This window comes from Salvelinus alpinus, chromosome 26, assembly GCF_045679555.1.
Source record: "Salvelinus alpinus chromosome 26, SLU_Salpinus.1, whole genome shotgun sequence".
NCBI classification, from domain to species: Eukaryota; Metazoa; Chordata; class Actinopteri; order Salmoniformes; family Salmonidae; genus Salvelinus; species Salvelinus alpinus.
In genome coordinates, this window is record NC_092111.1 from 21,796,971 (window position 1) to 21,822,749 (window position 25,779).

General features: G+C 43.1%; 1 protein-coding gene across 4 annotated transcripts in view; it reads left to right on the plus strand.

Annotated features, from left to right (window-relative positions):
- LOC139554923 (glucocorticoid-induced transcript 1 protein-like) overlaps positions 1 to 25,373 on the plus strand; it is a 49,978-nt gene extending 24,605 nt beyond the window's left edge. For 2 of the 4 annotated variants that reach the window (XM_071368205.1, XM_071368202.1), the window contains exons 3-8: positions 14,568 to 14,657; positions 23,059 to 23,187; positions 23,419 to 23,568; positions 23,996 to 24,212; positions 24,392 to 24,512; positions 24,651 to 25,373. In XM_071368205.1, the coding sequence (XP_071224306.1) occupies positions 14,568 to 14,657; positions 23,059 to 23,187; positions 23,419 to 23,568; positions 23,996 to 24,212; positions 24,392 to 24,512; positions 24,651 to 24,966 (1,023 nt within the window). In that variant the 3' untranslated portion in view covers positions 24,967 to 25,373. Of the gene's footprint in view, positions 1 to 14,567; positions 14,658 to 23,055; positions 23,188 to 23,418; positions 23,569 to 23,995; positions 24,213 to 24,391; positions 24,513 to 24,650 lie in introns of all 4 variants that reach the window. The other 2 variants (XM_071368201.1, XM_071368204.1) reach the window with 1 other exon arrangement.
- Positions 25,374 to 25,779: the final 406 nt, after the last annotated feature.

Here is a 25,779-nt window from a genome sequence, read left to right on the forward strand (position 1 = left end):
GGCAGCAGCTACTCTTCCTGGGGTCCAGCAAAATTGAGGCAGTTATACATTTAAAAAAAACATTACAATACGTTCTTGATGCTTGATGCCCTCAATCTTACACAAATTATCAAGGAACCTACCAGGTACCACCCCAAAGCCGTAAACACGGGCACCCTCATAGATATCATCCTAACCAACTTGCCCTCTAAATACACATCTGCTGTTTTCAACCAAGATCTCAGCGATCACTGCCTTATTGCCTGTATCCGTAATGGGTCAGCGGTCAAACGACCTCCACTCATCACTGTCAAACGCTCCCTAAAACACTTCAGCGAGCAGGCCTTTCTAATCGACCTGGCCCGGGTATCCTGGAAGGATATTGACCTCATCCCGTCAGAGGATGCCTGGTTATTTAAAAAAAAATGTCTTCCTCACCATCTTAAATAAGCATGCCCCATTCAAGAAATGTAGAACCAGGAACAGATATAGCCCTTGGTTCTCTCCAGACCTGACTCCCCTTAACCAACACAAAAACATCCTATGGCGTTCTGCATTAGCATCGAACAGGCCCCGTGATATGCAACTTTTCAGGGAAGTTAGAAACCAATATACACAGGCAGTTAGAAAAGCCAAGGCTAGCTTTTTCAAGCAGAAATTTGCTTACTGCAACAAAAACTCCCAAAAAGTTCTGGGTCTCCATGGAGAATAAGAACACCTCCCAGCTGCCCACTGCACTGAGGATAGGAAACTCTGTCACCACCGATAAATCCACTATAATTGAATTTCAATAAGCATTTTTCTACGGCTGGCCATGCTTTCCACCTGGCTACCCCTACCCCGGTCAACAGCACTACACCCCCCACAGCAACTCGCCCAAGCCTTCCCCATTTCTCCTTCTCCCAAATCCAGTCAGCTGATGTTCTAAAAGAGCTGCAAAATCTGGACCCCTACAAATCAGCCGGGCGAGACAATCTGGACCCTTTCTTTCTAAAATGATCTGCTGAAATTACTAGCCTGTTCAACCTCTCTTTCGTGTTATCTGAGATTCCCAAAGATTGGAAAGCAGCTGCGGTCATCGCCCTCTTCAAAGGGGGGACACTCTTGACCCAAACTGTTACAGACCTATATCTATCCTACCCTGCCTTTCTAAGGTCTTCGAATGCCAAGTCAACAAACAGATTACCGACCATTTCGAATCCCACCGCACCTTCTCCGCTATGCAATCTGGTTTCAGAGCTGGTCATGGGTGCACCTCAGCCACGCTCAAGGTCCTAAATGATATCTTAACCGCCATCGATAAGAAACAATACTGTGCAGCCATATTCATTGACCTGGCCAAGGCTTTTGACTCTGTCAATAACCACATCCTCATCGGCAGACTCGATAGCCTTGGTTTCTCAAATGATTGCCTCGCCTGGTTCACCAACTACTTCTCTGATAGAGTTCAGTGTGTCAAATCGGAGGGCCTGTTGTCCGGGCCTCTGGCAGTCTCTATGGGGGTGCCACAGGGTTCAATTCTTGGGCCGACTCTATTCTCTGTATACATCAATGATGTCGCTCTTGCTGCTGGTGAGTCTCTGATCCACCTCTACGCAGACGACACCATTCTGTATACTTCTGGTCCTTCTTTGGACACTGTTAACAACCCTCCAGACGAGCTTCAATGCCATACAACTCTCCTTCTGTGGCCTCCAACTGCTCTTAAATACAAGTAAAACTAAATGCATGCTCTTCAACCGATCGCTGCCTGCACCTGCCCGCCCGTCCAGCATCACTACTCTGGACGGTTCTGACTTAGAATATGTGGACAACTACAAATACCTAGGTGTCTGGTTAGACTGTAAACTCTCCTTCCAGACTCATATCAAACATCTCCAATCCAAAGTTAAATCTAGAATTGGCTTCCTATTTCGCAACAACGCATCCTTCACTCATGCTGCCAAGCATACCCTCGTAAAACTGACCATCCTACCGATCCTCGACTTCGGCGATGTCATTTAGAAAATAGCCTCCAATACCCTACTCAATAAATTGGATGCAGTCTATCACAGTGCCATCCGTTTTGTCACCAAAGCCCCATATACTACCCACCACTGCGACCTGTACGCTCTCGTTGGCTGGCCCTCGCTGCATACTCGTCGCCAAACCCACTGGCTCCAGGTCATCTACAAGATCCTACTAGGTAAAGTCCCCCCTTATCTCAGCTCGCTGGTCACCATAGCAGCACCCACCTGTAGCACGCGCTCCAGCAGGTATATCTCTCTGGTCACCCCCAAAACCAATTCTTCCTTTGGCCGCCTCTCCTTCCAGTTCTCTGCTGACAATGACTGGAACGAACTACAAACATCTCTGAAACTGGAAACACTTATCTCCCTCACTAGCTTTAAGCACCAGCTGTCAGAGCAGCTCACAGATTACTTATAATTTAGCCCAAACAACTACCTCTTCCCTTACTGTATTTATTTATTTATTTAGCTCCTTTGCACCCCATTATTTCTATCTCTACTTTGCACATTCTTCCACTGCAAATCTACCATTCCAGTGTTTTACTTGCTATATTGTATTTACTTCGCAACCATGGCCTTTTTTGCCGTTACCTCATCTCACCTCAGTTGCTCACATTGTATATAGACTTATTTTTCTACTGTATTATTGACTGTATGTTTGTTTTACTACATGTGTAAGTCTGTGTTGTTGTATGTGTCAATGCTTTGCTTTATCTTGGCCAGGTCGCAATTGTAAATGAGAACGTGTTCTCAACTTGCCTACCTGGTTAAATAAAGGTGAAATAAAAGATTTAAATAAAAACATTCACAACAGATTTCACAACATATTAATAAGTGTGTGCCCTCAGGCCCCTACTCTACCACATAACCACAACACAAAGTCCATGTGTACGTGTGTGTGTGTATAGCGTGTATGTTATGGTGTGTTTGTATGCATGTGTCTGTGCCTATGTTTGTTGCTTCACAGTCCCCGCTGGTCCATAAGGTGTATTTTTATCAGTTTTTTTTAATCTAATTTTACTGCCTGCATGAGTTACTTGATGTAGAATAGAGTTCCATGTAATCATGGCTCTATGTAGTACTGTGCGCCTCCCATAGTCTGTTCTGGACTTGGGGACTGTGAAGAGACCTCTTGTGGCATGTCTTGTGGGGTATGCATGGGTGTCTGAGCTGTGTGTAAGTAGTTCAAACAGACAGCTCGGTGCATTCAACATGACAATACCTCTCACAAATACAAGTAATGATGAAGTGAATCTCTCCTCCACTTTGAACCAGGAGAGATTGACATGCATGTTATTAATGTTAGCTCTCTGTATATCCAAGGGCCAGGCGTGCTGCCCTGTTCTGAGCCAATTGCAATTTTCACAAGTCCCTCTTTGTGGCACCTGAACACACGACAGAACAGTAGTCCAGGTGTGACAAAACTAGGACCTGTAGGACCTGCCCTGTTGATAGTGCTGTTAAGAATGTAGAACAGCGCTTTATTATGGACAGACTTCTCCCCAACCTAGCTACTGTTGTATCAATATGTTTTGACCATGGCAGTTTACAATCCAAGGTTACTCCAAGCAATTACCACGTTATTCATTACAACATTTAGTTGAGTTTTAGTGAAGGATTTGTTCCAAATACAATGCTTTTAGTTTTTGAAATATTTAGGACTAACTTATTCCTTGCCACCCATTCTGAAACTAACTGCAGCTCTTTGTTGCAGTCATTTCAGTCGCTGTGGTAGCTGACGTGCAACGTGTTGAGTCAGCCGCATACAATAGACACACTGGTTTTACGCAAAGCCAGTGGCATGTCGTTAGTAAGGATTTTAAAAGTAAGGGACCTAGTCAGCTGTCCTTGGGAATTCCTGAGTCTATCTGGATTATGTTGGAGAGGTTCCATTAAAGAACACCCTCTGTGTTCTGTTAGACAGGTAACTCTTTATCCACAGTATAGCAGGGGGTGTAAAGCCATAACACCCTCTGTGTTCTGTTAGACAGGTAACTCCATATCCACAATATAGCAGGGGGTGTAAAGCCATAACACCCTCTGTGTTCTGTTAGACAGGTAACTCCATATCCACAATATAGCAGGGGGTGTAAAGCCATAACACCCTCTGTGTTCTGTTAGACAGGTAACTCCATATCCACAATATAGCAGGGGGTGTAAAGCCATAACACCCTCTGTGTTCTGTTAGACAGGTAACTCCATATCCACAATATAGCAGGGGGTGTAAAGCCATAACACCCTCTGTGTTCTGTTAGACAGGTAACTCCATATCCACAATATAGCAGGGGGTGTAAAGCCATAACACCCTCTGTGTTCTGTTAGACAGGTAACTCCATATCCACAATATAGCAGGGGGTGTAAAGCCATAACACCCTCTGTGTTCTGTTAGACAGGTAACTCCATATCCACAATATAGCAGGGGGTGTAAAGCCATAACACCCTCTGTGTTCTGTTAGACAGGTAACTCCATATCCACAATATAGCAGGGGGTGTAAAGCCATAACACCCTCTGTGTTCTGTTAGACAGGTAACTCTTTATCCACAATATAGCAGGGGGTGTAAAGCCATAACACCCTCTGTGTTCTATTAGACAGGTAACTCTTTATCCACAGTATAGCAGGGGGTGTAAAGCCATAACACCCTCTGTGTTCTATTAGACAGGTAACTCTTTATCCACAATATAGCAGGGGGTGTAAAGCCATAACACATACGTTTTTCCAGCAACAGACTATGATCGATAATGTCCAAAGCCACACTGAAGTCTAACAAAACAGCCCCCACAATCTTTTTATCATCAATATCTCAATAACAGTCATTTGTGTAAGTGCTGTGCTTGTTGAATGTCCTTCCCTATAAGCATGCTGAAAGTCTGTCAATTTGTTTATTGTGAAATAGCATTGTATCTGGTCAAACAATTTTTTCCCCCAAAAGTTTACAAATTGTTGGTAACAGGCTGATTGAAGATATGGCAAATAGGAGTGGTAGTATAATCCACTAATTATCCTCAGTAATTTGTCAGACCCCGGTGGCTTGTCATTGTTGATAGACGACAACAAAAAATGTCACCTCTTTCCCACTTACTTTACAGAATTCAAAAAACAATGCTTGTCTTTCATAATTCAGTCAGATATACTTGGATGTGGTGTCAGCGTTTGTTGCTGGCATGTCATGCCTACGTTTGCTAATCTTGCCAATGAAAAAATAATTAATGTAGTTGGCTATATCAGTGGGTTTTGTAATGAGTGAGCCATCTGATTCAATGAATGATGGAGCAGAGTTTGCCTTTTTGCCCACAATTTCATTTAAGTTACTCCAAAGCTTTTTACTATCATTCTTTGTCATTTATCTTTGTTTCATAGTGTAGTTTCTTCTTCTTTTTATTGCGTTTAATCACTTGATTTCTCATTTCCCATTTATTTTGTTTCATCCCTCTCAACCATACAGTTTTTCAATTCCTCATCAATTCACAGGGATTTAACAGTTTTTATAGTAATTTAGTTAATGGGTGCATGCTTATTAGTAACTGAGATGAGCAATTTCATAAATGTGTCAAGTGCAGCGTCTGGTTGCTCCTCATTACACACCACGGACCAACAAATATTCTTTACATCAACAACATGGGAATTGCACAAAATGTATTGTATGAGCTCTTATACACTATATTAGGCCCAGACTTTGGAACTTTGGTTTTCCTAGATCTTGCTAATATATTGTGATCACTGCATCTGAAGGATATGGTAACTGTTTTCAAACACGTTTTTGCAGCATTAGTAAAGATATATTCCTGTGCTGTTTGTAACTACCTTGGTAGGTTGATTGATAACCTGAACCAGGTTGCAGGCACTAGCTACAGTTTGAACATTTTTCTTGAGTGAGCAGCCTGTCAAATCACCCAGAAAATATACCTGTCTATTGATATCACATATATTATCAAGCATTTCACATGATATCCAGATACTGACTGTTAGCACTTGGTGATCTATAACAGCTTCCCACCAGAATGGGTGAGGCAGATGAACCTGTAGCCATATTACTTCAACAGTATTTAACATGAGATCCTCTCTAAGCTTTACAGGAATGTGGTTCTGAATATAAACAGCCACACCTCCACCTTTGGCATTTCTGTCTTTTCTGTAGATCTTATAACCATGTATCAAAAATATTATCTAAATGAGTTTCAGAGATTGTCAGAATATGAATATAATCTGTTAGAAAAAATGGTATTTTCAGGAACCTTGTCTTTTAGCTACATTTGTTAACGTGGGATTTTCTTTTGACACTTTTCTGGGATTCTTGATTGCTAAGCTTCCCAGTAAAGCAAGAAAAACGGAGGTAGACATGCTCTGGTTATTTTATGTTAGTACAGGGTGAGCTGCCCACAGTGGACTTCCTGCTAGGGCACACCACCTCAGTGCTAACAGTTCCAACACCCTGGGATAATGTACATTTGCTGAAGCATTATGACAACTCAGCGACGCAATGTTAGGGATTAAATAAACTGGACTTGGGTCATTGATAAATCATTGTCTCAACACAGCCTTATAATGCTGTGAAATGATCCAGGAACCCAAATGATTTGGGTGGAGGCCATCCTCCTTTATAATACGAGCTTTGTTTCCAGAAGGTATCAAAATTGTCAACAGAGCTGCAATAGTCTCAGAGACAGTTATGGAGGCTAAAAGTCTGCTGAAACGTTCAATGCCACAATTTAGGGAGAGCAGAGGGCCAGATATTATGGGCCATTTGTTGGTGTCAAATAGTGAACCAATCAGTTCTTTAAAATCCATCTTCAGCTGTTCTGAGCTGCCCTTCATAATGTCATTCGACCCCTCATGAACCATGACAGTTTCAGCCCCTGGTGACCTCCTACATTCTGTTTGACTGCACTGCTCGGCAACCAGGGCCTAATAACCTCCTCAGCCCAGCCCATAGCCAAATTGCTAGATCATCTCAAAAACTATATTACTGTGGAGTCAACCTGGCAGCCGGTTTACTATATGAATCAACCCGTCCATTCCACTTCTCCTTGGTCCACATGTATAGAAACATCGGGCATATCCACATGTGCAGTACGGAGCTGCTCTCGTCCTACGCATTGGAAAAAGGTTTATGGCTTGTGCCATAAGGACACTTTTCATATGCCAAACAGTCCGAACCCTAACCAACGGAAAAGCTGGAATTTCCTTTGGAGTGTTTGTTCATTGACCGAACACATGCAGGGCAGGGAACGGTATGCGGTCACACATGGTCCACTGTAAGAGGAGAGGATATGGTGTGTGTGTACTCTTCTCTTTAAAGAGGAGATGAAAAAGGCTATGTTCAAAGCTGTCTTTCTCTGTTTCCTGCCTGGCTTGGTGATGGTGTTGAACTGGTTACAGAAGACAACAATGTGAAGTCTCCACAGATTAATAGAAGAACTCACCATTTTACAATATTTACTACCGCTTCCGGCTACATCATTGGCCTAGCACTTCCATTGGCTCTTACAGTATATATTCACGGATGCTGTGATGAAGGCATAACTGCAGAAAATAAAAAGGTGAAATGAGGTTACGTATTCTACACAAAAAAAACATTTTGGAGAGCCGTTGTTTCCCAATGTTCTTGAACTTGATTTTATTTTCTCTCTCTCTTTATTCCCTTTCTCTCTATTTTATTATCTCTCTTTGCCCTCTCTCAAGCAGACACACAGAGTTAGCCTATTCTTTATCACACCACACACTCTATTTAATTCCTGTTTGATGCCTGCCATGTGTTGAAAGAGCCTGGCAATGTACAAGATGGCGCTGCCTGACATGGTCACCCTGTTTCTAGCTCCTCTTATTTCTTACATTATTTGCTCAGAACATTTCTTGCATTATTACATGCATCCGAAAATAACGTTTGGATATTACATCCGTGGTCACTCATCACAAATTCGAGTTCCCTGAATTGGATCCTTTGTTTGAACTCCCCGAGGCAGTTCCATTCATCCCGGGGGCTGCTCCAGAAGAGGAGTGGGCTCCTATTCAGACGCAGGAGGCGTGCATACCATCCACCGCTTCCAAGTATATTACTCTCTAACGTTCAGTCCCTGGACAATAGACAAGCTCAGGGTGAGGATCTCATTCCAGAGAGACATCAGGGACTGTAACATACTCTGTTTTACATACATCTCATTCCAAAATCATTAGCATTAATATGGAGTTGGTCCCCCCCCTTCTGGGAAGACATTCCACTAGATGTTGGAACATTGCTGCGGGGACTTGCTTCCATTCAGCCACGAGCATTAGTGAGGTCGGGCACAGATGTTGGGTGATTAGGCCTGGCATCTGCAAAACCCAGATTCGTCCAGATGGTTAAGCGTGATTCATCACTCCAGAGAAAGCGTTTCCACTGCTCCAGTGTCCAATGGCGGCAAGCTTGACACCACTCCAGCTGACGCTTGGCATTGTGCATGGTGATCTTAGACTTGTGTGCGGCTGCTCGGCCATGGAAATCCATTTCATGAAGCTCCTGACAAACAGTTATTGTGCTGACGTTGCTTCCAGAGGCAGTTTGAAACTCGGTAGTGAGTGTTGCAGCCGATTTTTACGCATTTCAGCACTCTGCGGTCCCTTTCTGTGAGCTTGTGTGGCCTACCACTTCGCGGCTAAGCCGTTGTTGCTCCTAGACGTTTCCACTTCACAATAACAGCACTTAGAGTTGACCGGGCAGCTCTAGCAGGGCCGAAATTTGACAAACTGGAAAAGTGGCATCCTATGACGGTACCACGTTAAAAGTCACTGAGCTAATCAGTAAGGCCATTCTTCTGCCAATATTTGCTATTGAGATTGCATGGCTCTTTGCTCGATTTTATACACCTGTCAGCAAGGGGTGTGGCTGAAATAGCCAAATCCACTAATTTGAAGGGGTGTCCACCTACTTTTGTGTGTGTGTGTATATATAGTGTATTAACATATCTCCTGTGCTACCCGCGTATCGAGCACTCTTGACCATTGCTACTCCCCCTTCTGGGACGGCTATAAGATCCTCCCCCGCCCTCCCTTTGGCAAATCAGATCACACCTCAATTTTGCTCCTCCCCTCCTATAGGCAGAAACTTAATCAGGACCAATCAGAATCTATACTTCAAGATTGTTTTGATCACGCGGACTAGGAAATGGTCTGAGTTGTCTCTGAGAATAGTATCAACATATACATTGACTCGGTGTGCATAAAGGATGTTGTTTACACTGTGACAATTAGGATGTGCATAACGGATGTTGTTTCCACTGTGACAATTAGGATGTGCATAAAGGATGTTGTTTACACTGTGACAATTAGGATGTGCGTAAAGGATGTTGTTTCCACTGTGACAATTAGGATGTGCATAAAGGATGTTGTTTACACTGTGACAATTAGGATGTGCGTAAAGGATGTTGTTTCCACTGTGACAATTAGGATGTGCATAAAGGATGTTGTTTACACTGTGACAATTAGGATGTGCATAAAGGATGTTGTTTCCACTGACAATTAGAACTTACCCAAACCAAAAACTGTGGATTTGCGCAAAACTGAAAGCGTGAACCACCGAATTTAACCACGACAAGGTGACTGGGATAATGGACACGGGTGGCGCAGCGGTCTAAATCACTGCATCTCAGTGCAAGAGGCGTCCTTACAATCCCAGGTTCAAATCCAGGCTGCATCACATCCGGCCGTGATTGTGCGCTGCCCTATGGGACTCCCAATTGGCCCAGCGTCGTCCGGGTTTGGTCGGGGTAGGCCGTCATTGTAAATAAGATAGGCCGTCATTGTAAATAGGAATTTTGTTCTGCACTGACTTGCCTAGTTAAATAAAGGTACAATTTGTAAAAAAAATGTGGCAGGGACTCCAGACAATCACGGATTATGAAGGGAAAGCCAGCCACATTGTGGACACCGTCCTTCTCCCGGACAAGCTAAACACCTTTGCCTGCTTCGAGAAAAACACAGAGCGGCCAACGCGGGCCACCGCCGCTCATGAGGACTGTGAGCTCTCACTCTCTGTGGCAATGTAAGACATTTTAAGCGGATGCCGCTCAGACAGCATCCCAGGCTGCGTCCTCAGAGCATGTGCATCCCAGCTGGCTGGAGGGTTTACAGACATATTCTATCTCTCCATATCCCAGGCTGTTGTCCACACTTGTTTCAATATGTCCACCATTGTTCCTGTACCCAAGAAAGCCAAGGTACCTGAAATAAATGACTATCGCCCCGTGGAACCCACTTCTGTTATCATGAGGCGCTTTGAGAGATTGTTAAGGATCATATCACCTCCACCTATCCTCGACACTCTAGACCAGGGTTCCCCAACTGTTGGCCCGTGGGTGGTTTTATTTGGCCCTCCCAAGTTTTCTGAGCAACAACAAAAAAAAAGATATATATACAGTACCAGTCAAAAGTTTGGACACACCTACTCATTCAAGTTTTATTTTATTTTATTTTTTTACTATTTTCTACATTGTAGAATGAAGACTTCAAAATTATGAATTAACACATGGAATCATGTAGTAACCAAAAAAGTGTTAAACAAATCAAAATATATTTTATATTTTTCAAAGTAGCCACTCTTTGCCTTGATGACAGCTTTGCACACACTACTGTGTGTGTGTATAGATAGATATCTATCGATCGATGCATCACTAATATATACAGTGGGGAGAACAAGTATTTGATACACTGCCGATTTTGCAGGTTTTCCTACTTACAAAGCATGTAGAGGTCTGTCATTTTTATCATAGGTACACTTCAACTGTGAGAGACAGAATCTAAAACAAAAATCCAGAAAATCACATTGTATAATTTTTAAGTATTTAATTTGCATTTTATTGCATGACATAAGTATTTGATACATCAGAAAAGCAGAACTTAATATTTGGTACAGAAACTTTTGTTTGCAATTACAGAGTTCATACGTTTCCTGTAGTTCTTGACCAGGTTTGCACACACTGCAGCAGGGATTTTGGCCCACTCCTCCATACAGACCTTCTCCAGATCCTTCAGGTTTCGGGGCTGTCGCTGGGCAATACGGACTTTCAGCTCCCTCCAAATATTTTCTATTGGGTTCAGGTCTGGAGACTGTCTAGGCCACTCCAGGACCTTGAAATGCTTCTTACGGAGCCACTCCTTAGTTGCCCTGGCTGTGTGTTTCGGGTCGTTGTCATGCTGGAAGACCCAGCCACGACCCATCTTCAATGCTCTTACTGAGGGAAGGAGGTTGTTGGCCAAGATCTCGCGATACATGGCCCCATCCATCCTCCCCTCAATACGGTGCAGTCGTCCTGTCCCCTTTGCAGAAAAGCATCCCCAAAGAATGATGTTTCCACCTCCATGCTTCACGGTTGGGATGGTGTTCTTGGGGTTGTACTCATCCTTCTTCTTCCTCCAAACACGGCGAGTGGAGTTTAGACCAAAAAGCTCTATTTTTGTCTCATCAGACCACATGACCTTCTCCCATTCCTCCTCTGGATCATCCAGATGGTCATTGGCAAACTTCAGACGGGCCTGGACATGCACTGGCTTGAGCAGGGGGACCTTGCGTGCACTGCAGGATTTTAATCCATGACGGCGTGGTGTGTTACTAATGGTTTTCTTTGAGACTGTGGTCCCAGCTCTCTTCAAGTCATTGACCAGGTCCTGCCGTGTAGTTCTGGGCTGATCCCTCACCTTCTTCATGATCATTGATGCCCCACGAGGTGAGATCTTGCATGGAGCTCCAGACCGAGGGTGATTGACCGTCATCTTGAACTTCTTCCATTTTCTAATAATTGCGCCAACAGTTGTTGCCTTCTCACCAAGCTGTTTTTCTATTGTCCTGTAGCCCATCCCAGCCTTGTGCAGGTCTACAATTTTATCCCTGATGTCCTTACACAGCTCTCTGGTCTTGGCCATTGTGGAGAGGTTGGAGTCTGTTTGATTAAGTGTGTGGACAGGTGTCTTTTATACAGGTAACGAGTTCAAACAGGTGGAGTTAATACAGGTAATGAGTGGAGAACAGGAGGGCTTCTTAAAGTAAAACTAACAGGTCTGTGAGAGCCGGAATTCTTACTGGTTGGTAGGTGATCAAATACTTATGTCATGCAATAAAATGCAAATTAATTACTTAAAAGTCATACAATGTGATTTTCTGGATTTTTGTTTTAGATTCCATCTCTCACAGTTGAAGTGTACCTATGATAAAAATGACAGACCTCTACATGCTTTGTAAGTAGGAAAACCTGCAAAATTGACAGTGTATCAAATACTTGTTCTCCCCACTGTATATACATACATACATACATACATACAGTTGAAGTCGGAAGTTTACATATACCTTAGCCAAATACATTTAAACTCAGTTTTTCACAATTCCTGACATTTAATCCTAGTCTAAATTCCCTGTTTTAGGTCAGTTAGGATCACCACTTTATTTTAAGAATGTGAAATATCAGAATAATAGAAGAGAGAATAATTTATTTCAGCTTTTATTTATTTCATCACATTCCCAGTGGGTCAGAAGTTTATATACACTCAATTAGTATTTGGTAGCATTGCATTTAAATTGTTCAACTTGGGTGAAACGTTTTGGGTAGCCTTCCACAAGCTTCCCACAATAAGTTGGGTGATTTTTGGCCCATTCCTCCTGACAGAGCTGGTGTAACTGAGTCAGTTTGTAGGCCTCCTTGCTCGCACACGCTTTTTCAGTTCTGCCCACAAATTTTCTTTAGGATTGAGGTCAGGGCTTTGTGATGGCCACTCCAATACCTTGACTTTGTTTTCCGTAAGCCATTTTGCCACAACTTTAGAAGTATGCTTGGGGTCATTGTCCATTTGGAAGACCCATTTGCGACCAAGCTTTAAAACCCTGACTGATGTCTTGAGATGTTGCTTCAATATATCCACATAATGTTCTTTCCTCATGATGCAATCTATTTTGTGAAGTGCATCAGTCCCTCCTGCAGCAAAACACCCCCACAACATGATGCTGCCACCTCCGTGCTTCATGGTTGGGATGGTGTTCTTCGGCTTGCAAGCCTCTCTCTTTTTCCTCCGAACATAGCGATGGTCATTATTACCAAACAGTTCTATTTCAATTCACCAGAGGACATTTCTCAAAAAAGTACGATCTTTGTCCCCATGTGCAGTTGCAAACCTAGTCTGGCTTTTTTTATGGCAGTTTTGGAACAGTGGCTTCTTCCTTGCTGAGTGGTCTTTCAGGTTATGTCGATATAGGACTTGTTTTACTGTGGATATAGATACTTTTCTACCTGTTTCCTCCAGCATCTTCACAAGGTCCTTTTGCTGTTCTGGGATTGATTTGCACTTATCGCACCAAAGTACGTTCATCTCTAGGAGACAGAACGCGTCTCCTTCCTGAGCGGTATGACGGCTGCGTGGTCCCATGGTGTTTATACTTGCGTACTATTGTTTGTACAGATGAACGTGATACCTTCAGGCGTTTGGAGATTGCTCCCAAGGATGAACCACACTTGTGGAGGTCTACAATCTTTTTTCTGAAGTCTTGGCTGATTTCTTTTGATTTTCCCATGATGTCAAGCCAAGAGGCACTGAGTTTGAAGGTATTCCTTGAAATACATCCACGGGTACACCTCCAATTGACTCAAATAATGTCAATTAGCATATCAGAAGCTTCTAAATCCATGACATAATTTTCTGGAATTTTCCAAGCTGTTTAAAGGCACAGTCAACTTAGTGTATGTGAACTTCTGACCCACGTTTGTCTGTAAACAAATGTTATAAAAATTACTTCTGTCATGCACAAAGTAGATGTCCTAACCGACTTGCCAAAACTATAGTTTGTTAACAAGAAATTTGTGGAGTGGTTGAAAAACAAGTTTTATTGACTCTAACCTAAGTGTTTGTAAACTTCTGACTTCAACTGTGTATTCCAGACTCTGACAGTGCTCGTTCTGATATTTCTTATTTCTTTCTTTTTATTTCGGGGATTTGTGTTAGGTGTTACTGCTCTGTTAGAGCTGAAAACATAAGCATTTCTCTGCACCCGCGATAACATATTTGTACGCGACCAGGAAATTTGATTTACTTTATTCTCATTTCCTTTTACGCTTGTCTTCCTCCTTCTGTCTTTCTCCTCCTTCTCTCTCAGCTCCAGTAGCAGACCAGGGGTAACCAAGGGACGAAGCGAGGTCTACTTTATCTCTCTCTCTCCAGTTGACATCACTTATTCATCACAGTAGCTTTAGCTGAGCCTGCAGTATTTAGAGGGCTCTCCTTTTTCTGTTGTGCTCTGACACACAACAGAGTGCTCACGGCTAGTTGAAGCTCCATTTTAGATCTCGTTATACATGATGTATGCACAGCAACGCATCCATGTCAAACCTGCCACTACTGCATGGTAGAGAGACCAAGTTCACATAACTGTTTGAGGTTTTGTGTCGCAACGGCAAATCTGAAATGGCAAAGTAGTGCACTGCTTAGGCTGGGGTCAAAGGCCCCTCTCCCAGGCTGCAGACTTTTATTCCCTACCATGAGGATCACGATGATTGACATAGCTGATGAGAATATGAGGTTGGTAATTAGATAATGATATTATTGGTTGTTTCCTTGTTGTTTTCAGACACCTGGATGTTGGAGTGAAGAAGCAGGAGAGAGGAGGAGCACACACCAGCGCTCTGCTTCTTGGGGCAGTGCCGACCAGCTCAAAGAGGTACACACTCACTCACGTGTGTATGCATGCATGCACGACACACACACACACACACACCATACTAAAACATGTCATTAGAAACCCTAACCTTTCGTAAGAAAACACAACTTGCAGCACTTTCCTAATGACGATTGGACCGAGGTGTTATCAGATCAACAATGACAACATACTGTACAGTAGGCCTCCATGTAAAACTGATGAAATCTGTTATCCTAGCACACTGCGCGTCAGTATCACTCCTTTAACCCGGACGTAGATTCTGCCAGGTTGAGATGACTTGAAGTTGACATGACGACTAGAATGTCATTGGGGAACTGCCTACCATCTGCCGTGACATGCCCCCTCCCGCTCGCCACCTTCTATATATAACTTCCTGTATGATGTCCGCATGCACAGGGCTTCTCTGTTCTAATGCTGGGTGTCAGAGACGCAGTGCGGTCGTTGTCTTATCATCCCCTCTCCGCTCCACCCTGGTACTATACGGCCACAGGCAGGGAGGAGGCAGATAACACTATCTATCTCCCTCACAACTAACCAGAAACTTCCCCTCACAGCAACCAACCGCCAGCCCAGCCATAACCCAACAGGCAATTTATTGACAGAAAAGATAGCCAGGCAGACCTCAGATTCCTCTCTCTCTTTCAGCCCCTTTCTCTCATTCTTTCTCTTTCTGCCTCTCTGCCTCTCTCTGTTTCTGCCTCTCTCTCTCTACAATTCAAAGGGCTTTATTGGCATAGTAAACACATATGTTTACATTGCCAAAGCAAGTGAAATAGATAAACAAAAGTGGAATACAAATTGAACAGTAAACATTACACTTACAAAAGTTTCAAAGGAAGAGACATTTCAAATGTCATATGGCTATGTACAGTGTTATAGTGATGTGCAAATAGTTAAAGTACAAAAGGGAAAATAAATAAACATTTATATGGGTTGTATTTACAATGGTGTTTGTTCTTCACTGGTTGCCCTTTTCTTGTGGCAGCAGGTCACAAATCTTGCTGCTGTGATGGCACACTGGTATTTCACCCAGTAGATATGGGAGTTTATCAAAATTGCATTTGTTTTTTAATTCTTTGTCTGTGTAATTTGAGGGGAAAATGTGTCTCTAGTATGGTCATACATTTGGCAGGAGGTTAGGAAGTGCAGCTTAGTTTCCAACTTTTTGTGGGCAGTGTGCACAGCCGTTTCTCTCTTGAGAGCCAGGTCTACCTATAGCGGGCTCTCTCGCGCTCTCCCTCTCCCTCCCTAGTTTAGCAGCAGGGAGAACAGTTAAAATAGTGGTGCTCAGGCATGTTCTTTAGTAACGGTAATGGAGCTTGGAGCTGTCGTGCAGAGGGGTTGAGGTCCCCTTCAGTTACACCATGATTGTTCGTAGGCCTATATAACCTCAAGAGATCCCAGGGTTGTTAAGCAACCGTAATCCTAATCTTATAGACCTCATTATTTACCAACACTTCCTCACTTAACTCTTGTGTTCTTATTTCCTCAGCATTATATAGGATGTACTTGCTCTACTTTCAACCCTGTGTTAAGTGCTGCCCAGCCTAGCTGAATGTCTTACACACACACACACACACACACCGTAATGTTTTCAGTTAGCTTCTGTGTACTAGCAGAATGTATTTTTAAGTGAATCGCTGGGAAAGTACAGTGAGAGGAGGAGTTAATTTGTTTTATTTCACCTTTATTTAACCAGGTAGGCCAGTTGAGAACAAGTTATCATTTACAACTGCAAACGGGCCAAGATAAAGCAAAGCAGTGCGACACAAAGAACAGAGTTACACATGGGATAAACAAACATACAGTCAATAACACAATAGAAAGTCTATATACAGTGTGTGCAAATGTAGTAAAATTAGGGAGGTAAGGCAATAAATGGGCCAAAGTGGCGATAAAATTACAATTTAGCAATTTAATACTGGAGTGATAGATGTGCAGAAGATGAATGTGCAGGTAGAGATACTAGGGTGCAAAGGAGCAAATAAATAATAATATGGGGATGAGGTAGTTGGGTGGGCTAGTTGGGCTATGTACAGATGGGCTATGTACAGGTGCAATGATCAGTAAGCTGCTCTGACAGCTGATGCTTGAAGATAGTGGGGGAGATATAAGTCTCCAGCTTCAGTGATTTTTGCAATTCGTTCCAGTCATTGGCAGCAGAGAACTGGAAGGAAAGGCTTCGGGGGTGATCAGTGAAATATACCTGCTGGAGCGCATGCTACGGATGGGTGCTGCTATGGTGACCAGTGAGCTGAGATAATGCGGAACTTTATCTAGCAAAGGCTTATAGATGACCTGGAACCAGTGGGTTTGGCGACGAATATGAAGTGAGGGCCAGCCAACGAGAGCATACAGGTCGCAGTGGTGGGTAGAATATGGGGCTTTGGTGACAACGGATGGCACTGTGATAGACTACATCCAATTTGCTGAGTAGTGTTGGAGGCTATTTTGTAAATGACAACGCCGAAGTCAAGGATCGGTAGGACAGTCAGTTTTACGAGGGTATGTTTGGCAGCATGAGTGAAGGATGCTTTGTTGCGAAATAGGAAGCCGGTTCTAGATTTAATTTTGTATTGGAGATGCTTAATGTGAGTCTGGAAGGAGAGTTTACAGTCTAACCAGACACCTAGGTATTTGTAGTTGTCCACATATTCTAAGTCAGAACCGTCCAGAGTAGTGATGCTAGACGGGTGGGCGGGTGCAGGCAGCAATCGGTTGAAGAGCATGCATTTAGTTTTACTTGCATTTAAGAGCAGGCAGAGGCCAAGGAGTGTTGTATGGCATTCAAGTTTGTCTAGAGGTTTGTTAACACAGTGTCCAAAGAAGGGCCAGAAGTATACAGAATGGTGTCGTCTGCGTAGAGGTGGATCAGAGAATCACCAGCAGCAAGAGCAACATCATTGATGTATACAGAGAAAAGAGTCGGCCCGAGAATTGAACACTTTGGCACCCCCATAGAGACTGCCAGAGGTCCGGACAACAGGTCCTCCGGTTTGACACACTGAACTCTATCAGAGAAGTAGTTGGTGAACCAGGCGAGGCAGCCATTTGAGAAACCAAGGCTGTTGAGTCTGTCGATAAGAATGTGGTGATTGACAGAGTCAAAAGCTTTGGCCAGGTTGATGAAGACGGCTACACAGTACTGTCTTTTATCGGTGGTGGTTATGATATCATTTAGGACCTTGAGCGTGGCTGAGGTGCACTCATGACCAGCTCAGAAACCAGATGCATAGCGGAGAAGGTACGGTGGGATTCGAAATGGTCGGTGATCTGTTTGTTAACTTGGCTTTCGAAGACTTTAGAAAGGCAGATAGATATAGGTCTGTAACAGTTTGGGTCTAGAGCGTCTCCCCCTTTGAAGAGGGGGATGACCTCGGCAGCATTCCGATCTTTAGGGATCTTAGACGATACGATAGAGAGGTTGAACGGGCTAGTAATCAGCTGGTTCCAACAATTGCGGCGGATAATTTTAGATAGAGAGGGTCCAGATTGTCTAGCTCAGCTGATTTGTAGGGGTCCAGATTTTGCAGCTCTTTCAGAACATCAGCTATCTGGATTTGGGTGAAGGAGAAATGGGGGAGGCTTGGGCAAGTTGCTGTGGGGGGTGCAGTGCTGTTGACTGGGGTAGGGGTAGCCAGGTGGAAAGCATGGCCAGCCGTAGAAAAATGCTTATTGAAATTCTCGATTATCGTAGATTTATCGGTGGTGACAGAGTTTCCTAGTCTCAGTGCAGTGGGCAGCTGGGAGGAGGTGCTCTTATTCTCCATGGACTTTAGTGTCCCAGAACTTTTTGGATTTTGCTACAGGATGCAAATTTGTGTTTGAAAAAGCTAGCCTTGGCTTTCTTAACTGCCTGTGTATATTAGTTCCTAACTTCCCTGAAAAGTTGCATATCGCGGGGGCTATTTGATGCTAATGCAGTACGCCACAGGATGTTTTTGTGCTGGTCAAGGGCAGTCGGGTCTGGAGTGAACCAAGGGCTATATCTGTGCATAGTTCTAAAAAAAAATAATGCGGCATGCTTATTTAAGATGGTGAGGAAAGCACTTTTAAAGAATAACCATGTGACTGACTGGCTCGATTCGGTCTTATGTAGGAAAATGAAAATGTGTTTTTTTACATTGTATAAAAGTAGAGACTCAGAGCTAGAAAATGGCATATCATACACTGCAGTTGAGGAACAATGGGAAAGTAATTCTGCTTTTAAAGTTGATAAACTTGTTGCTCACTTTTGAGAAAATGGTCCTTGAATGTTTTGGTACACCTATCTTAGAGAGATCTCTTTAAGGATTCACATGTGAGGCCATACAGAGCGAGTACTGTAGTGTACTAAACAACCAAAGATTTCAAGACTAAAGACTGGTTTATACTGTGTCTATCTGTAGACAGTTGTCGCAGTGACACATTAACATTCTATTGTCGTCCGACATCAAACTTTTTGTTGTCGTTAAGAAAAAGTATAAACACAAAAACTACAGGCTGCATGACATCAGCAGCCTAGTGGTCCAAAATATCATAACTGGTGTATTTTAACGCCAATAAACCCACCTGTTTAAAAATGAATTTAGTATATGTTAATCTTGCAAACCAGGCAACCAGAAGTAACTTGCTAAACAGTGTTTTGGTTTGTTTCTAGCTTGTTGGCTAGCTAGCTAACGTTAAGTGGAGAGCAACAAGACATACTGGTCCCGTGGTCCCGTGTGGCACAGTTGGTAGAGCATGGCGCTTGCAACGCCAGGGTTGTGGGTTCAATTCCCACGGGGGGACCAGGATGAATATGTATGAACTTTCCAATGTGTAAGTCGCTCTGGATAAGAGCGTCTGCTAAATGACTTAAATACTGACCAGCTCATGTTATGGACAGAAGCATGCTACATGACAGACCTATTCCACCTCATCTCTAGGCATGTCCAGTCCATCCATTATCTCAGCCAATCACGGTTTAGTGGGTTGTTTCCTGTCTTTTTCCGTGGCTAAACCAACTAGGCTCGTAAATTAACAATTTTTATTGCATTTACAGATGACATACACGTTTTAAGGCACATGGAAGTTCACATTTCTCCCAAAAATGCATTTTGATAAATAATACATTAAAATGCCTCTCCTGTGAAGTAGTGACACGCGACATATGGCTAGTTTCCTGAAAGAAGTCGCACATAATAGCTTGAGTGAGTTTTCAGTATGTGTGTTTGAGTTGGTGTATTCAGGAGCGATGTTGGTGCTGGAATAAAGCAGTCGAGCAACACTGTTTATAGTATATGTAGGCTTTTCTTTCATTACTATCTTTATTTTGGGCCCAGCATCAAAAGAGAAATTTGTGATGTGCCTATTATCGCCTACTGATTCTTGAGTTATCTGGAAAGCTGACTAACTATTGAGTGCACCAGGCCCACTATGGCTAAAGAAAGTGGATCATATATCAGCCTTTCCATTCAGACAGAGCCTCCTTTGATAAGGACCTGTTAGGCTGGGTGTTTGTGTTGTGTTGCTATAGTACAATGACTTGGTGGAAGAGGACAAGTTGAACGACGGTTTGTGTAAATGCATTGTGAAAATAGCATGTGTTCCTGGTGTAAGAGGGGACCTGTTGCTATAGTAAAATTACTGCAATGACTGAGCCAACAAGGACTTCTGTGTAAAGGCACAGGGAAAATAACATGTCTGGTCGTGAGATGCTAATACATAAAATAGCTACCATGTGGCAAGCAATTTATATCTACCAAGCTATCAATGTAATTTTTGCATCATTTCCAATCCCCCATATAATGAAAGAAAATATATTTTCTTTCATTACTTTCTGCTAACCCTCACCTAATTGGAGTAAACTAATGGACAACAATACTTAGGCTTCTACTTCCAGCTTATTCATACTATATACATTTTACGGACACAGTACATTTTACATTAGTTATCTCTTAAAAAATATAGATATATATCTCACCCTTCAGCTACCCTCAACCCCTCCCATCGATCTCTAAAAACATCCCGTCTTGACTTCTTCTACTTGCCAAATATTTTTCAACTGTGATACTTTTATGATGTTTTAACTAAAGTTCTGAACCTTTCTATTCTCATAGTTTCCACAGATTCTAAATAATAGATGAACACCTTTACTAAAAGCACCCAGCAGTGTGATTGTTCAGCCATTCCTTAACCTGCGACCTGAAACAGGCTACATATGGGCAGAACCAAAACAAGTGAAATAATGATTGTTTCTTCGCAGCCAAATCTGCAGAGTTGGGATGGGTGTATCCCCCATATACATAACATTCTATTGGTTACAAGAATTTTGTATAATTAAAATGGAAAAACTCAGTTTTGAATCCAGCGTTGTTTTGTGTGTCAGTTCATAAACCCTGTGCCATGGAATCTGCACATCAAAAATCTCTTCACAACTATTTTGCAACCTGTACGGCACAGCTGTCAACCTTTTGGTCCTTAAATGGAACTGGTATACGTTCCTATTTATATATATTTTTTCAAAGTTGGTCTTTAATGCAGGGCCGACAGACAACTTCCACTAGCCTTTATTTTTGCAGTAATGCTGCAATCAGCTGGATATAATTGTGGATAGAGCAGACATTCCATATATTGTTGGTAGATGCATTAGTCACACTCACAACTCACCCAGTCCTATGTATGATATAATTAACAAAGACCATCTTGTTTTGTTCTCCAAAAAAATGTATTTAAAAAAAAAAATCAATTAGTATATTTGTGTTTTAACCTTTTTAATATTTGTAGTAATACTTGTTCTGTCTTTTCTAGTGGATTAAACTTAAATTACAACCAGATTTCTATGGCTTGTTTTAAAAATAGTGATATTTTAGAGATTACATTTTCAAATAACCAAAAGAGGTAGAGAGGTAGCGTTTTGAATAAATGGAAAATAAGGGTGAGCCATTCTTACTAATCTGCTGGAGAACCCGTTTGGATTTAGGTATAACTTTTGTATGACTGAAGCCTTTAGTGAGAGGTTCAATTCTTTAATATTCAATAACTGTATCCCTCTGAATTCATATTAATGATATAAATATGCCTGTTTTTAATTTTGTCTGACTTGTCGTTCCAAATAAAATGGAACATTGTTTTGCTAATAAAAATGTTTAAAAACAAGTTGTCCGGTGTAGGCAGGCCATCAGTAAATAGGTAAACTTGGATGTGCCTAAAGAATTAATCAGGGTGATTTTCCACAAATGGACAAGTTTTTACCTTTCCATGGTAGCAAGATCTTACCTATTTTTGCTAACTTTCTATAAAGATTTATTGTATTGAGAATTTATATATTTTGTGATATGAATACCGAGTATGTCCACTTACCCGTCAGACCATTTTATTTGTAAACTACATTGTAATGTAAAATCTTAATTATTTAGTAATCCAATATGTAATATGGTATGCTTCTCATAGTTCGGTTTGTAATCCAAAGTGGTTTGAGAACTGATCTAGATCCTCTGAGGCTGTGCAGGGATCAATATTGTGGATTTAAAAGAAAACGTCATCAGCGTACAATGTCACATTTTGTTTTTAGGCCCTGGATTTCTAGCCCCTTGATATTATTGTTGGATCTGATTTTAATAGTTAACAAATAGATATGCCGATAGTAAACAACCTTGTTTACTCCTCATGACAGTTTTTAATACTTTCTGAGAAGTAGCCATTATTTAAAATTTTACACCTGGGGTTACGATACATAAGCAACTATTCCTCTGATTTGCAATTAACTGACACATAAAAGGACCCCACTTGTCTGAGAGTTCAAAATACTCTTTTAGCAATTGAAACTTCCCTCTGTGGGCTAATATGAATGCAGAATTATGAAGACATATCGATGTGGGTCAAAGATATACCTAGAGCCACACAGGACTGGAATTCTAGCCCTTTAGTCCTTATTGGTCAGAGCCAATACACAGTCATCTTTTCTGTTAGATGCACAGCATAGCACAGTCTGTGGGTCTTTCAAAGGTTTGAACAGCACCATGCAAATGAAAGACATTATCTATATTATAAATGGCCTTTTTATGTGTTTTTTTACGATTCTTCCTCTAGCGATTAGATCGATGACTAGCCTGCCAGATAGTCACATTCCTTTCAGACTGTCTCCTTTTAGATGGAACTAGGGACTGCACAGCTCCAGATAGACATGTAATCTGATGCATTCAGTACTGGAGCTGCCTGCCCTGAGCTATGGTGACCCCTGGTGGATATATGGGGTTATGTCAAAACGTTAAATCGGCTACATTACATGAGACAGAGGTTCACATGTTAACATGTTACTGTTCCTTTCTCTCTCTTTCCCCGTGTTTATTTTCTCTTTCCTTTGTCTCCATCTTACTCTCCCTCTCTTTTCCTCTCCCTCTTTCCACTTCCTTTCCTCCTCCTCTGTTCTCCTCAGCAGATAGCCAAGCTCCGGCAGCAGCTGCGTGGCGGTAGTAAGCAGCAGCAGGGAGGTCATCTGTCTCTGTGTCACAAAGACAGCTCATCTCCTTTACAGGGACCTATCAACACCACGTCCAACCAAGCACACGTAAGGCACAATACTGCCATCCAGACCTGAGTTTATATTTATTTTTTTGTGTCATGCTTTAGGGGTATGCGTGATTTAGCTTGCTGAACGGAATGGAATCAACGCAATCGACCCAAAAGTGCAAACCTAACACACCAGGGAAGCTTAATCACCAAGACTCTGCCCTGCTTATATGTGTAATATTGAGGTTTTGTTTTTGAATGTCTGCGATTGTGTCCCTGGTCCTTGCAGTGGTCCTGCATGTCTAAGTCGTCCCCGATGTCCAATATGACGGTGCCCAAGTCCTCCATCACCAGAGTGCCCAGCAGCATGGAAGGAATCAACCACGAGCTGGAGAAGGTCTTCATCAGAGATGACAACGGAGAGAAAGAGGAGCTTAAGGTGGGGGGACGGACTGGTAGATGCATCCAATCACATATTTACAATATGCACTCTCACACAATACCAGCGGTGGCCACTTGCAGTCAAGCATGACATCAGTCATGTGTCAATGTGTAGTTCATATATCATCTATAAGCAGAATTACTATCTTTACTCAATTAGCCACAAAATCCCTACTTTGAAAGTGACTGTTTTCTTGAAACTGTGCCGTACCATTTTCTCTACATTTAGAGTTTGCAAGAAAGGCATTTCACTGTACTTGTGCACGTGACATTACAACTTGGAACTTGAAAGTCGTGTGTCTGGAGGGAGCTGAGAAGACATGCACACAACCACTCATGCGCCTGCTGTGTCACTGGAAATCCTATTACTTGCAGTACTCAATGACGAGACATCTCTTTTTCCTTCACTCCTCGCCCTCCCCCAGGTGTTGGAGGTACCAGACGGGCGGCGAGCCCCCTTCCCCCCCCAGCAGCGCAGCAGCAGTACCCGTAGCGTGGACACACAGACCCCCTCTGCCCCCGGCCGCTCCAGCAGTAGTTCCAGCCTGTCCCCCTGTCCCTCTCCTGCCTGCCCCCCGGGGTCCTGCTCACACGGGGGCAGCCCTTACTCCACCGACGATCTGCTCTACGACAGGGATAAAGGTAGGACTGTCAGGATGCTCTCTCAGACCTGGGGCAAGGCCTCCATTGGACATCCTACTATTGTGCCTTTGAGCAAGGCTCTGAACTCCCAACGTGGACTGTGTGTCTTGTCCGGGGACTGTAGAGTAATCTTCTTTTCTGTCATTTTCTGACCATTGTCTCTGTCTCTCTGTCTACAGACAGTGGCAGTAGCTCTCCACTGCCAAAATTTTCCTCGTCTCCTAAACCCAACAACAGCTATATGTTCAAGAGGGAACCTCCAGAGGGCTGTGAGAAGATCAAGGTGTTTGAGGAAATTAGGTAAGCACAGCAAGAGACCAGGGATCTTTTAGGATCTCTTTTATCACACCAAAGTCGGAGATACTGAAGGTCAGTTATATATACATGTCATGAATGGAGTTAACACGCCGTCTCTTACTTTCCCTTTTGTCTGTCCAGCTCCAGGCAGTCAGCGTCAGTCCCTCTCTTTTCCTGCCCCGACAAGAACAAGGTCAACTTCATCTCCACCGGCTCCGCCTTCTGCCCTGTCAGACTGACCCCCGGCGCCCTGCACCTCTCTGTGACCTCTCACCCCGACGACGACCCCGAGGCCGGCCCCAGCTCAATGACATCAGCATTCTGCCGCGTCCTCCCCACTCAGGTCCACACCTCCACCAGCACAGACGACGCTCCCACCCCCGAGGAGGCTGCCACTCCAACGCCCACCTCCCCACAAGAGACTGCCCCCCAGACAGACTGCCTGGCCATCAGCTAGACCTGGGCAGAGCTGGCCTCTGACACGGGGTTCTGGTTCTTCTTATTCTGAATAATATGATTATTAAGCCTCCAGTATCATCAGCATCACTGAAGTCTCCTTCGCTAAAGGACCTCCTCTTCTCTCTGTCTCTGCTGAACTCTACACACTCTGCATGGCGTAGCATTAGCAACAATGTCCCAGGCAACAACAACAACAAACGGAGAAAACAAAGACAAGTCTACCACATGTTCCTAGCGTATTCCTAAGGCACTGTTCCTGTCAGGGATAGACATGATGATCTTTAACAGCATGTAGAGATGCTGGATGATGTCATTGGGTGGATGGGAAGAAAATGAGACACTTTGGATGGGGGGGCATGCATTTTAAACCAGTAGTGTGTTTAAGATTAAAGACATGCTCCTGTACTTTGGCGACTAAGAAAGTATTTCTTATTATTGGGCTGGTTGTGTCAATGTGTAGTTTATGCATAATCTATAATCAAAATTACTGTCTAACCTCAATTAGCCTTGAAATCCCTAGTTTGAAAGCGACTCTTTTCTTGAAGCTCTGCAGCGACATTTTCTCTTATTTCCCATCACATGGGCCAGCCCCATAGCGATTAGAGTTCTAGCCAATGAGCTTCAGCCCCTCACATTTCAACCACGTTATCCATTGAGGTTGAAAGGTGGGCATAACTGCTGAGTGAGTGAGTGACGCACACCAAGAGTGAGTGAGTGACGCACACCGTGAGTGAATGAGTGACGCACACCGTGAGTGAGTGAGTGACGCACACCGTGAGTGAGTGAGTGACGCACACCAAGAGTGAGTGAG